The sequence below is a fragment of the Eriocheir sinensis genome, chromosome 2, assembly GCF_024679095.1.
Source record: "Eriocheir sinensis breed Jianghai 21 chromosome 2, ASM2467909v1, whole genome shotgun sequence".
Lineage (NCBI taxonomy): Eukaryota > Metazoa > Arthropoda > Malacostraca > Decapoda > Varunidae > Eriocheir > Eriocheir sinensis.
Genome location: NC_066510.1, coordinates 29,729,455 through 29,747,025, shown reverse-complemented (window position 1 = coordinate 29,747,025; position 17,571 = coordinate 29,729,455). Strand labels below are relative to the sequence as shown.

Here is a 17,571-nt window from a genome sequence, read left to right as displayed (position 1 = left end):
TCATTCTTTTCTTTGCCCAAGGCTCAAGTTGGGTAAGGGCTGTGCGTCCAGAAAGAATTCGATTTTAAGACACTAGGTACTAAATTTGGAGTTCTGCGCCTTTTGACCAGTGCCTTAACGACGACTACACAGGAGCCCAACTACTAGGTCCTTCGCCCCTTGGTAGTCTGTCCGACGAAATAACTCATTACTATAGTTGAGCCTCTAATACGGGCACCATTGTAGATTAAAATGACCTTTCGGATTGCTTGCTGCACCCCGTAGGTAGCCACATAAGGTAAGTAAAAAATGAAAACATGCTTACCCTTAGAAAGTTCACACGAGGAGCGACGTGGGCACACTTCCCCCTCCCTCACGGCTTTGTTGCAACTGGCTTGGAACTCGGATTACTTCACAGTCTGACTGAGTCGAAGCTTTGAACCGATTCGAGTGGCTGTACAGTATGGTTATTCAATACATTTTTTTTGTATGTCAAGGCTATGAATGATCACATTTGTATGAAAACTCAGTGTATGACTGTCAAATTGTAAATAACAAAACTAATAATCGAATTCAAAGTTCACCCTGTATTTTGGATCAAAGATTATCTTGGACCTATCAGGCGTGGTGACAAGCAATTTCAGCCATGTTGAGCACAGCTAAGAGGTACTGAAGGAAAATCAATGATTCCAAGTTCTTATTGTGATTCCAGCATTAATGTTGCTGATCTTTTCAAGTGGTTCAAAGGTACTCCTTCAGTAATGTACACATGGCTACCCCATCCGGAGGGTTACACAAGGGATGAGTCATCCCATTTACTGAAGGAGATTCGTTCACGAAGGTACGAGCTGTATTTCACTAACAAGCCCTACATTTAAAATTCATAAAAAAAGCACATGGTTTCCCAACGGAAGCTGCCCTGCCCGACCACTGAAGGAAATGCCTTACGAGGCATGGTGGCTGGAGGAAATGACTTAGGCATCCATTGTTATAACGGCACTGCTGGGCACCAGATAAAACACTCTACTGATAAATCATAAGTGTCTAACCTTCATACCTTTGCTCCTTATCTGAATGGCACAGAAAACTATGTATTTCATTGCACAGTAAAAGTGTCTCTACTGCGATATGAAATAAGGAAAAGGTACAAGATAAACAAAAATTTGTTGCATCTTTTAGTTAGCATAAATAACAAATTTGTACCTACCAAAGGCACATGGAAATAGCAGAATGATTGTATATACATATCTACATACATTTTTGGTTTAACTTATCAGCATGAAAGTTTGAGATATAACAAGTTAGTAGTCATTTATAGACACGTCTATTATTTATGCAATAGTATCAATCTGTTAGCTGACAATAATATAAACAAATTATAGATAATATATAAATACTCTTCATAAGTCTGGCCCTATTTAATGTACAAATATATAAAATAAATTTGGTTAAAGTCATACAAAAATATGACCACAAGAAGTTTACACAGGGAAGCAGAAGAAGACAAGTTTCCAACACAACTAATATTGCTGGTTTTCACAGTTGCCAACAAACAGCTCAGTACCAAGACGGACAGACAGACAGCTACCAACGCTTTGCTGCACCTTTGTAGAATATCAATAAAACATGATTTCAACAATTCTGGGAAATACTGCTACCGACTATACAATAATGATTGATTCAACACCTGGTTTGGACCCCGAGGTTTCTTGGAAAAAAAAAGAGAAAAAAAGGAAGAGTATATAGTAAGCAACCTGGGAGGACGGCCTCTGTCTGTTGTGAAGGGCGGCTGCTCTATGCATTCATAAAGGATCCGCTGTGTTGGCTTAAGTGAAGTAGTTATTTGTGACCCGAGGAAGAGGCCGCCCCCCCAAGCGCTGGGTGAAATACAGGTACTCAGGTAAGCCTTGGTACAGGACAGCACAGGAGGTTCATCACCTTACCACAGGCACGCATCATTAGCACACAAATTTCCAAGAACTATTGAAATGTTGCACCGGAGTACATTTCTGCACAGTCTCTGTATGAATAGTTGCCACTTTGGGGCTTTCCCTCTGTCAATAGAATAAATTTACAGTTTGTAAGGACTGCAAAGCCAAACGTTACATTCTTTTTATAATATATATCATAAAACTTTTATATTTCTAAAAGTACTCACAAGCATCTCAAATATAAACTATCAGCAGAGGAACACAACTTTAGAGTGGCAAGTATGTATAATGGATATGAGTATGATCACGTGAGAATTATCAAGAAAACCTCCCGGAGTGGAAGACCAGAGGGAAGTACTGCTAGTGGAAGGCACTGTTGAAAACTTGAGCCCTTTGGTGCCATTAGTGACACTCCATTGCCACTCCAATAAAAAAGGGCTGCATTAGTAAAATAAAATTATTTTCAGTAAAACACCTTAAGTATACATATTATCTTTGCCTTATGAGCAATTAATGCCATATACTGATCTTTTGTGGCTATAAATTACACTGTCAAAAAATAAAACTGCAAAAATCTCATTGCTGAGTGTGTCAAGGAGTCTTAGCATTGAGTGAATGAGAGGCACAAGCCATCTACCCAGCATCACCGGCATATGGAAGCCTCTTTGTAAGAAAGACGAAAACCCTGAATTAAGCACAACTATCTAAATACGAGTAACGTCTACTACTGGTCAGGCAATACATTATGAGATTCGACAGCGTAGTAAACTTTACATAAAAGTCCCTAGTTTCCTTCCGTCACAGCTTTGACTCAGGGTCTCCTGTAATAAATAAAAGTAAGCCACGCAGCACTGGATAGATGACTCATGAACCCCCAAAAATATAAATATATGAGGCCATTGGATGATTCCCTATTCAGTGAAGAAGAGAAGATCAGACCTCCACACCTTGGTCTTCTGTGCTGAAGAGAACATCAGGACGAAAGACCTTAGGAATGGCACCAGTGGTTGACTGCTTCGCTGCCAGCTGCCTCACCAAGGAGGAGGCAGAATCAGGCACAGCTGGTGAAGAGGCAGAGGGTGATGGAGGAATATTTGATGGTGAGGGGGACAAGGCGGGGTTGGACGGGGAGATTTCTGTGAACGTTGACGCTAAATGGGACTCCTCTAAGACAGACCCTGGAGCCCCTGGGGTGGATGAAGCAGTGGTGGTGGCAGTGGATGAAGACCCAGAGATTATGGACCCTTGTAAGGAAGGTAAAGTGGTGGCTGGGTTTGAAGAAGGTGCTTGGTGGCAGTGAGTGGGTGTCCGCTCACCCGATTTTTCAGATCCTGGGTGATGTTGTTGGTGCTGCTGTTGTAGCCTTGCTATGCATGATGATGGGATTTGATTCTTGGTATGGGAGGTGACTGGGGTGCAGGAGAGCGCCGTTGTTGCGGTGGGCTGGTGGAGCAGGCGGTCAAGGGGCTCCGGGGTGGCTGCGTCTCCATCCACGTCCACGTTTAGTGGAGGAATTGTTGGACTTGACTTGAGGAAGAATGCCATTTTCTCTCTGAGTAAAAATAAAACATATGGTGAATACAAACATGCTTACTGAGTTTGTCTCATGATTATTTTTCTAGCAGCCCTACAACTAGTTGTATGTGTGGACCATTCCAGAATATAAAAGATTTAGACCTTAGACTTTAGATATGTGAAGGTCTGATAAATACTTGAAATATGATCATTGTCAAATCAAAAGCATTGAACTGGAAGTCATCTCCTAAAGTGAAGGCATAGTACAGGCACATGGCTAAAAAATTGGCGAAGGAACTGAAAAACAAGAAACAAGCATATTCCAAACACTTATAAATGACGCACTTGAATGAGACAACATCCGGTTGACCTCGAGGCGTCTTGGAGTTTCTCAGCTTATGAATCTCTCGAGACGTCTTCCTCAGCATCTTCTCCATCCTCCGATCCTCAGGAGACTTGACACCACCTCCTTTGGTGGCCTGCAAGACAACAAAAAGATGTGATGAGGGAGGGTTTAAGAAGGGAGGCAGTTCCTTGAGCTTAGTTATACTTATATCTAATCAGAAACAAAATAATGTGAAGACTGAACAGGGTAAAGTAATATGCAGACATCTGAAGTAAGGACATATTGTAGAAAAATAGAGCAAATGGAGCTTCTGCTATTTAACCTGTTGACTGCGTATTTCCTACAATAAGACATCACCAAGCTACAGGAATTGATCAAAAAGAGGCTGTTACAATTCAATGAAGAAAAATGTAAAGTCCTGCACTTTGGGAGGGGATATCCAGCATGCCAATACCACACAGGAAACACTCCACTATCCACCACAGAGGCAGAAAAAGATTTTGGAGTATATGTTATCAGGCTACCAGTGAAAGCCAAATTCGTTCCAACTGCTGCGGACAGGTTAAGGAGTTCCACAATGGATAAGAGTTGCTGCCCTACCTGTGTGAGGACACTGGTCATGGTGGTCTGGTCACTGAGCCATGAGGGAGGGTCAGGGGAGTTCTTGACTCCCTCCAGCTGGGTCTTGAGGCTACGCAAGCCCTCCAGTTCTTCGTGCAGTTGCCGGAGCCTCCGTTGTTGTGCTGCCAAGTCTAGCTCAAGGTCAAGGGAGGTGCGGCCACCTTTCAATCCTGTTGGAGCATTGGAGTTGCGATTAGAGTTTGAAAAGAGCAATTCTTATTCACATAATATGCTGACTCAAAATATTTAATATTAACAAATGAGCTTTCAATCACCACAACAATTTTCTCTGCATAGCTTGGGTTGATGGACAAGAAAAGCATGTATCAAAATCAAGAAAACATTTGAAGTTACACAAGGAAACATATCTCAGGATTCATAAATCCCCTAAAAACTTGCAATATGTTACATTTAGCTTGGAAAACATGGCAACTCCCTGTCTAACTCTGTCTATATTTGAAAACTTTTACATCACTGTTCAACAAATCTAATGGACTCACTGCTACCACTATTTAAACTCCTCATTACCTCAAAGGTCTACTATCTTCATCATACATCATCATCATTAATCATTTCTAGTTGACTTTTCTAAATCCAAGTACATTCTCCATTGCTAAAGCAGACCAACTACTTCTCTGTCAGTAAAAGCCACTTAATAACATCATTGTCACTTGCTCACCTGATGAGCCAGGTGACCTTGAAGAGAGCCTGAGGGAGCCTCCTAGCCGACCCTTCCACCTGAGTGATCGCCGCTCCGCCGTGCCTCGTTGGAAGGGCGCCCGCCGGTACATGGGAACACAGCTGTCACTGTCGCTGCGGTTCAGCTGCAGCAGGAATGATTTATTATTATTGCATCCTTACAAGGTTTAGTTTTCAAGGACCCATTCATCAAGGCAATTATTGCAATGCATGTGTTTGTGTTATAAACATACACTCCACTTAGCTGTGTAGCAGTATTGCAATGAAATATTAATCTGTATAGATAATTCATAAAACATTATTTTTATGAAAATAGGAGTTACCACAATATAATTACATAACAAACTGAAAAAGGACATATACTTATCCAATGTAGGAATAATGTTAGAGATTTCAAGCTTGGGGTGCCACTTATCATTCTGTCCACACCAAGACTTACCCGACACACATAGTTGCTCTTCCCAACGGCAGCAGAAGGAGTAAAGGTTTGTGACCTTTTGATTACTGGGATCCCTGGCCTGGGGTCAGCGCCCTCGACCCGCGGTGGTGCGAGGGAGTTGCGTGACCCGGCCAGGCTGGCTGAGGGGGGCATGAACATGCACTCTGTGTTGGTCTCCTTGTCTGCCATCTCTACCAGCTGGTCAGTGGAGTCTCCCTCAACAGCAGTGTCCTCCTGTTCAAGCGTGCAATGTTGCCACATGAGCACAACAACCATGCAGTGGTGCAGCCATCAGTGCTAACAAAGCTACCATTAAATTAACATCAAACAAACTGTTTGTATCACAGTGAATGATGTCCTCCCTCCCATAAGCTGATGATGACAGCGTATCAGGTACATTAACACCCACCTCTCAGCGCCCTGATATTACAAACATTGAAAAGTTCCCAAGTCTAAGCTAGTAAAAGCAAAAAGTAGCTCAATGACATTACAAATAAGTGAATCATGCAAATACACAAAACACCCATCATATAAAAATTTCAAAAGCAGTAATTCAAGGGAGCCAGACCATGGAACAGCAAAACACAAAAAGACATTCAGTGAAAAAAATATCATGACAGATAAACAGGATGGAGGGCACATGAAACAAAACTTTTGATGATATTGAAAACTGAGTGAGGGAGAGAGTAGGAAAAAGTGATAAAGTGGAGGATAAGAAGGAAAAAACACTAACATTCTGAACCAAGAGTAAGGAACGTACCGCATTCTCTAGAGCTTCCTCCATGACCTCTTCTTGACCTGCTTCCTCCAGCTCCTCTTCCTCCTCTTCCTCTTCCTCATCATCGTCGGAGTCAATGACGTGCTCGAAGTCCTCGGTGGTGAGAGGAAGGTTGAGTCTTAGCGCTTCTGGGCCGAGATTCCGGGTGAGGGTGGAGGTTTGAGATGAGATGATAGTGGACTCGTCGCTGCTCTCCTCCTGTTTGAAGAGAAGGTATAGCATTTAGTATGGAAATATGGGGCAACGTGTGTGCATGTGTGTGTTAGAAAATGATGGTGGATGATAAAGTGCATGTATGTTAGGCCAATATTCTCACACTTATGGCTTTCACAACTATTTCCAAAGTCCACAGAGGAGATTAGTCAGGTTCTCAGTGGTCTTTTTCACGTTAAAGATGCAGATGCCTTGTAAAACTACCACAAGGATATTAACACTACTCATGAAAATGCCCCCAAACTGTACAAAAACCTGATTAAATGTAGGTGTGTATGTAAGCCCATAAATGTTTCAGAATATGGCTTTAATTTCACCTTCTTGTTTATTTCTACACCTTACTCTCTCTGCCCTTACTTTACCACACAGTTTGCTCACCTTGACGTTGGAGGTTGAGACAGACGAGCGCAGCGTTGAGGATTTTGAGGATTGGTCGTCGCGGCTCAGCTGGTCTGGTCGCAGGAGGGCGTAGTGGAGGATGTTGTACCAGCGGGTCTGTTGCACATCCATGTCGAAGTCTGCTAGGCTAATTTGAGCATAACCCTGCATGAGGAGAGGGGCGAGGGAACATATTAGTGTCACATGTCTCCATATGGTATTGGAAATGCAGAAAAGAGTGAAACATTGGAAAAATTAGAAGAAAAAATGTTTATCTAAGGACAGAAGGAAAACATATTAGCATGATGTGTACAAGGCATATGAGGTGACCCCCCAAACCTAAAAATCATAAGCCTGAGTCGTCTTATACACCGCTTGCTTTGTACGCAGAAATATTTGGTAGACACCAACACATGCCAGCACTCACCACACACTCCTCGTCAAAGGTCTCATTGGTGTCGCTGACGGCCCACACGTTCACTTGCAAAGTCTTGGAGGGCAGCTTGCGGGGCGCCACAGGGAAAGAGAATGTCTCTCCAAAGATGGGCCGCTCCGTGTTGCTGTCCAGGTGGGTGCAACACGTGAAGGTCGCCGTGCCGGCTGGGAAAAGCTGCACCTTGATGCACCTGTGGGGAGGAATTCAGTCACTGATCTCTGTATACAATGCCTATGACTGTTGGGAAAATGTGCAAACCAATGCTCCATCAGGTTTGTCGAGAAATTAATCCCCATTCAAGCTTGTACAACATTTCCCGTCTACAGGCTGTCATCAAAACAATACAGCACTCTTTACTTTTTTTGTTTATCCATGAGCCTTGTTAGCCACAAAAAGTAATATATGAAGAAATCTGAATCAGTAAAATCTACAAACATAGGGTTGAATGAATATGTAAATTTATATCACAATCAAGAGCAGACCCCATAGTTGGACAAAACTATTTCAAACTATACAGCTATTCCACATGGAGCTGCCAGCCTTGGATACTCACACTTTGCAGCCGTCCTCTGTGTTTAGCACCGACAAGCTCCTCGCTCTCTCCACACCAACATTAAGAAGACTTTCCTGCTTGTTGTACCTGAAAGGGAGATACAAGTCATGATATTCAAATAAGGATGAAAGTTCATGATACAGTGACTGATAATTCTAAATCACAATGTACCTGTTGGTTGCTTAGCTCTGCCTCATCAACCATTCTACTTGTTACCCTCACCAGTGTCCTTGAAAGAGGATATTCCAACACAGAGCTGCATTTACTGGGGTAGTTTGCACTTATTACCATGAGGGTCTGAACTATTCACTTTTTGCAACGCTTCAAATTAGCATTTAATAATAAAAAAATTATCACAAATGTATTAAAGATATTAAAATGTGTTTGTTGGGAATGCAGCTTTAACCCGTTAGCAGCGACGGGCCAAATTTGTGGCTTTATGGTGTAGCAGCAACGGGCCAAATTTTTGCCATGATATAAACCCCCAAAAATAGATGATGCATAAACTGATCACAAATGCGTTGATATATATTATGAAATGGTTTGCGTGAGTGATGATTTTTCTTGCTTAGAGGGGCCTTTAAGAAACATGATCCCCACAGCTACCGGGTTAAAAATAATTATTATGGAAGTGCAAAAGTTGATGAATATTTACAGGATGAAATTCCCAATTCTTCCAGTCCTTCATCAGAGGGAGCCAAAGCCCTTACGATAAAGTTGCATAGAATATTGAAGGTTGATGCTTTCCTGACACATGACAGATTGATGAAACAAATATTATTAAATCCATGATGCAGTTCAATGAATGTTAACAAATAAAGCTCTCTGGAAATATCGCAGATAATACTCATACTCATTAACATAAAATTCTCAGTTTAAAGAAGGCTGATGCTTTCCTGACACATGACAGATTGATGAAACAATTATTATTAAATCCATGATGCAGTTCAATGAATGTTTACAAATAATGCTCTCTGAAAATATCGCAGATCATACTCATACTCATTAACATAAAATTCTCAGTTTAAAGAAGGCCTCATTATGCTATTTACATCTGAAAAACTAATGGTGATTTGAAAAGTAATGAAAGTGGAAATGACAAAAGAATAACGAGTATTATTTTACCAGAAACATGAATAGTAAACACTCACCTCAGTCTGATTTGCACCTGTGGGGTGTCTGGAGGTGAGGCTGACCCTTTGGGGTACGCCTCATAGACACCAGAGTCCCCGGCCACAGACTCGTCACTAACAGCAGCAGAAATGGTCCGTATGTTGCCGTCCTCACTACCCCCGGCACAGCCTTCCTCCTCCTCATAGAGCACTCCCCCCTCCCCCCTGGACAGCCCCAACAACACTCCACTCACTCCGCCGTTCGTCAAGCTGAAGTCATACTCTGGTAATTCCTTCACTTGTTTGTTTACGACTAGTGTGGCGTCCAAATGTTTACTAGTGGCCTTGGCGGTGGCCTCGGCAGCGGTGGGAGCCAGACACAGCTCCACCAGCCGGTCCTGCACGGTGCTAAGGTCTACATTGGCAAGAGGGCCACCACTGCCCTCCACTGAGTTAAGCCTCTGCGTTTCAAGAGCCGAAAGTGCCTCACAAGCAGAGGTTGGCGGGGAGAGGGAGGACAGGGAGCTGCGAGGGGACAAAGACAGCATTGACTGTGACAGCATGGCGCAGCTGCTGTTGCTGCCTCCCTCCTCCAGTGACCTCAGCTTCTCCGCATACTGTCGGTCTGCCTCAGAGTTGGATTTGAGGAGCCTCTCAACCCGCTTCTGCAGCTCGGTCATGTTGAGGGCAACATGCTCGCTGGAAGAATACTGCTGGCCCCCGTAGATGTCTGTGAAGGACAGGCTGGAGAGGGAGCCCTTGCTGGAGGTGGACAGGGAGCCCAAGGACGAGGACGACGACACAGAAAGGGTGGAGGCAGAGAGGGACCGTAGTTGTCCCTCAAGGCCCACCATGACCCTCACTGTGTCCCTCAGCTGGCAGAGGAGATCCTGCCGCTGCTCCTGTAGTGCGAGGCGCTCCGCCACAGTCTTGTTGCTCACCTCCAGGGCCTTGGCAAGGTCACACTCCAGCTGACTGATCTTATCCTCTAGCTCACACACCTGGGAACAAAAACAAGGTAAGTATTCCATCATATAGTCAAAGGAAAATGAAAAAAAAGGTAACAGTGCTTCTTATTTATACATATTTCCACTTCAAATATATATACCAATTATGACTTCATTATTTATAATTTTTCTATTCAATAATTCTGTCCCTTATAAGCTGCCCCTTTTCACCTGAGTTACCATTAATGGTAAGACTGATGCGATAAAAGAATAAAATAGTAGAATGGGGGAAAGCAGGAGCAATGAAAATCCACCAACCTGCAGAGGATCCTGGGCATAAGAGCGAACGCTGCGGAACTCCCTCAGCAGCTGCTCCTTCTCCTGGATGAGCACCACACGGTCTCGGTCACTCTGTAGGTCCTCCGGGGAGAGCCGCTCCTCTAGCTCAGCCAGATCATGCTGGAGGCCCTTCAACGTACTCTTGGCTGAGTCGTATTCCAATTTTAGCCTTGTCAGCTCAGCCAACCTAGCACCTAGTGGCATGCCCTATGGGTGGGAAAGGACAGGATCATGTTAGTTTAGAAGTAATGTTCTCTATAAATGTAGTGCTAGGCAGGCTGGAGAAATTTTTAATTCTATAAAGTCTAAACTGATATGATGAAACTTGTGCAAATTATCTTTGGTCTATATTCAGTAATAAGGAATGAAAAATTTGCTTATAAACTGAGTACTGCAAGAATATCAACAGGAACTTCTGTGAATACCTTGTCTGGATAAGTATTTGTGGGGTTAGCCTAAATTTGTTACCAGTATGATTTTTCTTACAATTCAGGTACTTTACTGCTAAATACAATGTTTACCTCGCCGCAAAAATCTGTTTGTGATGCAGTGCTGTGCTTTTCTGTTGACTTCTCAATGTTTGCCTCGATGGCTTGCGTTGCCTCCGCCGAGATGATATCATGACGCAGCACCGTCAGTGACTTGATCAGCTCGGCTTTCTCTTTTTCCCCCGCTCTTAAAGACTCCTCAATGTTCTTCAACTGTGCAACGATGGCTTGAGCCTCTTCCACACTATAGCCGGTGGTTAACCCACTCAGTTTTTCTTGAACTCTGTGGAAGAATGAAGACAAATGTTAAGAATGGCTCTTGCACATTGTTATATTTTTGCTATATAAAGAAACAGCTACAATGAATAGTGATAAAGTAATATGTTAACCCCTACAGGGATGGAAAGAGGTTGGTTCTACTTTGAGAATGCTAAATTAAAGGAAACTGCAGCTAGTGGAATGTTTTCTCTGCTCAACTTTAGTTTCAAGGGAAAACTATGAACTGTAAATGGTGTAAACTTTGGAGTTGTTGAGTGTTATAAATAGGAGAGCTTTCCCTGAACTTCGAAAAGATAATGAATCATAAATAATATTGATGGGAGATCTATGAAACAATTTTTTTTTGAATCGTTAGCAAGCCAACCAGTGTATGAGGATGTCTGGCCTTCCCTTCTAGACTTTTGCATAAAAACACACGAGCAGCCACTCACTGTGCCAGGGTCTGCATGCCAGCCTCTGTGTTGGCCACCTCGTGCTTGATCTGATGCAGTTCACGCTTGAGGCGACCCACTCTGTTCCTGGCCATCACCACGTCAGTTTTGAGCAAGTCCGGGTCCCAGCGACTCGTGCCACTCCCACCAGAACTTACTACAGGAGCACACAGACATATGACATTGTTAGAAAGCATTATTAAAGCTGTCTAGATGAATTACACATATTACAAAAAATAAAACCTAGATACTCTTCTCTTAAATTTAATTCCTGTTTTTAACGGCACACCACAAACTGATTGTGGATGGTAAACCTAGTGTACCAACTAGAATAAATATTCAAATTCAAACCTAACCTATGTAAAGCAAGATGATCATTATAGCCTTCATTTGCAGTACATATTTATATACATTCACTTACATTATCACATACTTCTCTAGTTATAGTAAAAAAATAATTATGACCTTGAATGAGAAAAAATATCATTATGGAACAAGGAAATGCTACTTCAACATTTGGCCGTGAATACACAGAAAAAACTAACTGCAACAAAGCTGGACTTACATGAAGACCTTGAGCTGAAGAGGTTAGTGAGGGTGGTGTTGAGGTGGTGGTACTCGTCCTGGGCCAAGGCAAGTCGCTGGGCCTTCACCTGCATGATGTCCTGCTTGGCACTCAGATCGCTCTGCGCTGAGCAGAGGTACTCCGACAGCATGGCCTCCTGTACTTGCCGCCATGCTAGTCTGGGGTCCTCAATTTGGTTTTGTTCTTGAAGGGAAAATAGTAAAAATTAGACTTCACTTACTGAGATCCTCAAATTCAATTACAGTTTAAATTGGAAAATGTTAAAAAAACATAGTATGTATAAGCATGTCTGTGATGCTCATGGCTAAAGATACTTTCAATATTTCTTAAACTGCTGCTATTAGTACTACTGATATTAATGATCTTAGGTCACACTTACTGTTAATATGATCGACATAGTAAATCCCAATCTGTCCGTCCACGCACTCCTCCCACCCGTATGGCAACTCGTGGCCTACACAGTCTGCGAACGTCTGAGCTTTGGTGTAACTGGAAAAAAATATGAAATCAGTATCCACATTCTTGGAAAAAAACACTGCTATTTGGGCAAACAGAAGAAAGTTATTACAAAGATATGTTACATATTTGAAGCAGGTAAATTTGTAAGAATGACAATATGATTTACACTTATATCATTTTCATAATATATATATATATATATATATATATATATATATATATATATATATATATATATATATATATATATATATATATATATATATATATATATATATATATATATATATATATATATCAGTTACTAAAACCTTAAAAATAAATTGCTTCTGCAGAAGCGAAAAACAATAAAAACATTCACTATCATTTAACATCATGCAAAATCTGGAGTGAAATTTAGCCCTAAAATTGCCCCAATGGTAAAAAGTAGAGTTTGGGCATACGCTGACGCTGCATGTGGCCTCTGTGCCCATCTCTGTCACCTTGGCCCTTGAGCCTGTGGTGGGTAAGAACCGTTTACCCTGGGATACAGGACAGGTGTGACATTTGGGTTACCATGGTTTACCTTCCCCAGGTTACTTCAGGTGCCCATTTATCAACCGGTCCAAAATGGAGGATGAACAACTTGGTGTGCTGGATGCTGACTGCCCGGGCCAAGATTCAAACCCAAGATCATGGATTCGATGCATGGTGCGCTAACGACTATACCATGGAGGTGAATTCCTATGACGTCCCATTAATTCATAATTAGAGCGAGGTTCTGAGGCCAGATGAGGTAATAAGGGCAGAGTTGGAGGAGAGGAAGGAGTATGAGGAGGAAATATAAGGATTTAAAGAAGATAGGAATCCACATGAAGCACTAAAGATAAAAGATGAAAGGAAGAAGAGTATGTGCATGCAAAAAGTGTCCTCACAATTATACTACATTGGTACAGACTCTGACTTATAACTGTCTCGTCTCCAAGCTGGGGTGAGCTCCAAACAATACCATTCATTTGTATCATGGAGCGAGACATGACTTGTAATTTCCCTTACCTAAGTGCGATTCTGTTTTATAATAAATCTGAGGGAATAATTAAGACCATTGCCAGGTAGACAAAAGTACAAAACTATCCATGTAAATGCCTCTGACCTCTGTCTGGCAAATAAGAAACTACTGCTAAAAAATGTACCGCAGTAAATCCTGAGTGTCAGGGCTTATCATGTTCTCTAATCAGCTTAAAGAAGACTTAGGGGATATAAGGTAGATCCAGAGAAAAAACAAACACCATAGAGATAGGCATGGATCTTACACATCCATAAAAGGAGGAAAAAAAGCAGACTCATGGACATCCATACATTCAGACACAAAACTATTGGAAAACTATTTGGCCTAAACAAGTGGTGTGTGTGTGTGTGTGTGTGTGTGTGTGTGTGTGTGTGTGTGTGTGTGTGTGTGTAGACATGTGTATGTATGTGCACCCCCAGCTGGCTTGCCACATGCCAGCAGGCCACACCACACACCCGCCGTGACAGACACTTGGCTACACATTCCTCAGCTGTGCCAAGATGCTCCTGCTTGGTATTTAAGTCAACTAAAATAAGGAAGCCACCAGGTGGAATGTGTGTGTGTGGCCAGCCAAAAATTTACAAAGGACCACATGAGGTCTGTGTATTGTTGAGTTTATGGCATTCAGATAAATGTGTCCGAGTGTATATATATAACATTCCTTTTAATATACTTTTTAGGTGGTAAGGTTAGCTACTTTACCCTACAGTGCATGTTGCATTCTTTTTTTATGTCCCCTTGTCTGGCTTGGGTATGTATCAACTGGTGCATAACTTCAGCTTAACCCCTTGAGGCCTAGATGGTATTTTCCATTGTAATATTGCTACCATTAGATGCTTTTAATAAAGACACGCAAGATTTTATATAAATATGACCTGTTTTGTATCCTTATCCACTAGTTAATTTGGTATATATATTAAGCTATTTCTCGTAATGTATGGCTAATAAGAAACAATTTTACGTATTGGGCAAATAAAAAATCTAAGCGTCAAGGGGTTAACATGGTATTCTGTTTTAGGGTTTGCTGTTCTTTCAATATCACTGAAACACTTTAATATCCTGATAACAGAATACGGCTACACTCTTTACCTCTTAAAAGATCACATAACTTCCTGATACAAGGAGTCTAATATATTAATAAACTGATTACCATTAGAAAAAATAAAATATTCCAGACTAAGGCCAAATACGTGAAAATGTTAGTTTTCAGTGTTTCTTCATTCATAGAAATATTAGGGTGACCTTGGTGGGAGTACCTGCTGAAACAACCCCCAGACTGCTACTACTTCTTCTACTACTACTACTACTACTACTACTACTACTGCTATTGCTTCTACTACTATTGCTACAACTATGGTACTCTGTTACTACTGCTGCTTCTATTAATACCTACTACTAATGCTACTACTCCCCTACTACATACACGGTACTACCATTGCAAGTGATGGTAAACATAAAAATAGCGTACCGAGCTTCTCATTCGCATTGCACATCCTGTACTCTCTCCTCATCATTCATCAGTTTAAATCAATCCTTATTTTACTGATCTTTATGGTATGGAGGCATCTATTTTCTCATATCTACTGATGATCATTGCATAACATTCACTTTCAATATCAAATTACACCCTCTTCATTATGATTCATCCCTGTATGTATAGCTAATAATGACCTCCCTCCTAATTATAAGTAGCTGTAATTATTAACAAATCAGCTTAACCTTGATATATAACTCTGTCATTCTCTATTGCTTCATAATGTTCATTCTTTCCAACCTACTCTATTCACATTAATAATTCTTCTTCTACAATATTAATTTCCCACAAGCTTAGTGCAATTTTTAAACCTCATAAGAAATATATAGACATGTTTCGTGGTGTTTGTGAATTTGTTGTTAGGTTTAGATATCTTAACATACAGTAAAAAAAATAATTTCCACACATTCAGGAAGTGCAACTAATATAAAATCTTGAAGGGAAGTACAAAGAAACTAATGAATGGAAATAGGAAGATAGTTTGCTCTCTCTCGATATATATCACGGAAGTGCTTTTGTAATACTAAGGTGGTGTCTGGCGAAAGCAAAGCAAAAACAAATCAACAAAAATTATCAAAGGCTAGACTAACTAAATATAAACTAAAAAAACATGAGCCAGGAATTGAAGCCTGCCAAAGATGCAAGAAAATAAACAAAACAAAAAAAAAAACAGGACCAAAACCAATTAAAACATTATACACTGCAGCCCAAAAGATATTAACTAGACTACACTGACTAAAAATAATCCTGAACACAAAAATATGATAAAAGAAGTTATATAAATAAACAAATAAATGAAGAGAAGGAAATGAGAGAGGGTGGAGGGGACAAGGCAAGTATGTCTGAGGTCAGCAGAGAGAAAGGAAGTTATTAATAATAGGAAAAAGGAAGCAAGACAGAGAGGGAGGGAGGGAGGGAGAGAATGAGGGAAGAGAGAAAGGATAGAGGAGGAGGAGAAACGGTAAGGAGTAAGGGAGAGATGGAGAAGAAAAAAAATCATATGGTAAAATTACGGAGAGAAAGATTAGCAGTAGTAGTAGTAATAGACAGAGAGGGAGGGAGGGAGGGAGGAGATGGAGGTATACAGAAAGGAGGAAGAGAGAGGGAGAGGGAGGGAATTTTTTTACGGTAACACTATGGAGAGGAGGAAGAGGTGGAGGTATACAGAAAGGAGGAAGAGAGAGAGGAAGGGAGGAGGAGGAAGGGAATTTTTTTACGGTAACACTATGGAGAGAAGACTAGTAGCAGACAGAGGAAGGGAGGAGGAGGTGGTACAGAAAGGAGGAAGAGGGAGAGGGAGGGAATTTTTTTACGGTAACACTATGGAGAGAAGACTAGTAGTGGTGGTAGAAAGAGGGAGGAAGGACGGGAGGGAGGGAGGAGGAACGGGAGGGGCGGGAGGGAAGGGGGGAGGCACACCGCTCCGCCACTCTTGACATACCAAACATTCCAGAGCCAACAGCCAGGGTCGCACACACACATTCCACAGGCGTATGGACTCTTTTCCCCACCTCTACTCACCACCACGTACACTCCCACGTACATACACGGCCCAAATACGCACACGGACACGCACACGGGGCTGAGAACTCGCTACACGGCGCACAAGGGGACATAAAACAGCCTCTGCTCACATACGGACACACGGGCAGAGGCAAAAAGGAGGCCACATTAAACTTATATTATGCAAGCCGTATTTTGCCTTTAAGCGCCACCTCACGTCACTTGCACATCACTTCGAGCACACCGCGTAGGCCTGCGTGTGTAAGGGCGCCGCGAACACTCTCCCCGTAGGCACAAAAGCACAATTCTGGCGGCAGGCATCGGGGTGGCGCGGCTGCCTACCTGTCTCTTGGGTCGATCCACGTGGTTTTCTTGTTGTTGTGGTCGATGAAGTACACTTTCCCGTCATAGTCATGCCCGATCTCCCATCCAGAAGGTAATGGTAGCTCTCCATTTCGTCTTCTAGGCATGGTTTAAGTGAAAAACACAGATAAACTCTCATCACTACCGTCTACCGTCCTCCATGTTGAGACTCCTGCTGGTGACGTTCGGGCTCCTTCACCAATCACCGCCGCCCCGCCCCCAGGAGCCAATCAGCGCCCCGCTCCGATGACGCTCCCGTGACGCAACGAATCGAGGCCCAATCCCGCGCGAGACACCTCTGAGAACCAATCACCGCCGGCCCGCCCCGAGGAGCCAATCAGCGCGCAGCATCCCGCAAACCTTTCATGTTATGGTGACGTTTTAATGACGCAACGGAATGACGGCCAATCACGAGCCAGACACCCCTGGGAACCAATCAAATCCCTGCATTCCTGAGGTGTGACCTGCGAAAATAGCCCGTGGAGCGTCCTACCAGAAAGCCTGAATTACCATCCCCACCTATTTGTGTTTATTTGACAGGATATTTGACTCTAGCTACGCACGTTTCGCTACGCGCGTATACAGAGTCGTGTC

The 17,571-nt window shown here is 42.4% G+C and overlaps 1 protein-coding gene across 2 annotated transcripts; it reads right to left on the bottom strand.

Moving 5' to 3' along the window:
- Nucleotides 1–1,141: 1,141 nt before the first annotated feature.
- LOC127002363 (protein kibra-like) lies at nucleotides 1,142–17,173 on the bottom strand. Of its 2 annotated transcripts, none has more exons than XM_050868245.1 (16): nucleotides 16,957–17,173; nucleotides 12,450–12,559; nucleotides 12,050–12,253; nucleotides 11,485–11,641; nucleotides 10,808–11,057; nucleotides 10,266–10,493; nucleotides 9,040–10,001; nucleotides 7,889–7,975; nucleotides 7,327–7,525; nucleotides 6,900–7,064; nucleotides 6,291–6,506; nucleotides 5,531–5,764; nucleotides 5,072–5,216; nucleotides 4,372–4,562; nucleotides 3,771–3,904; nucleotides 1,142–3,462 (listed from the first exon to the last, which is right to left on the bottom strand). In XM_050868245.1, exons 1-16 carry the CDS (start codon nucleotides 17,082–17,084, stop codon nucleotides 2,844–2,846), a joined length of 4,029 nt encoding a protein of 1,342 aa, XP_050724202.1. In that variant the 5' UTR covers nucleotides 17,085–17,173; the 3' UTR covers nucleotides 1,142–2,843. The 2 variants fall into 2 exon arrangements, with proteins under 2 accessions (XP_050724202.1, XP_050724203.1); XM_050868246.1 differs by lacking the exon at nucleotides 16,957–17,173 and adding an exon at nucleotides 13,095–13,452.
- Nucleotides 17,174–17,571: the final 398 nt, after the last annotated feature.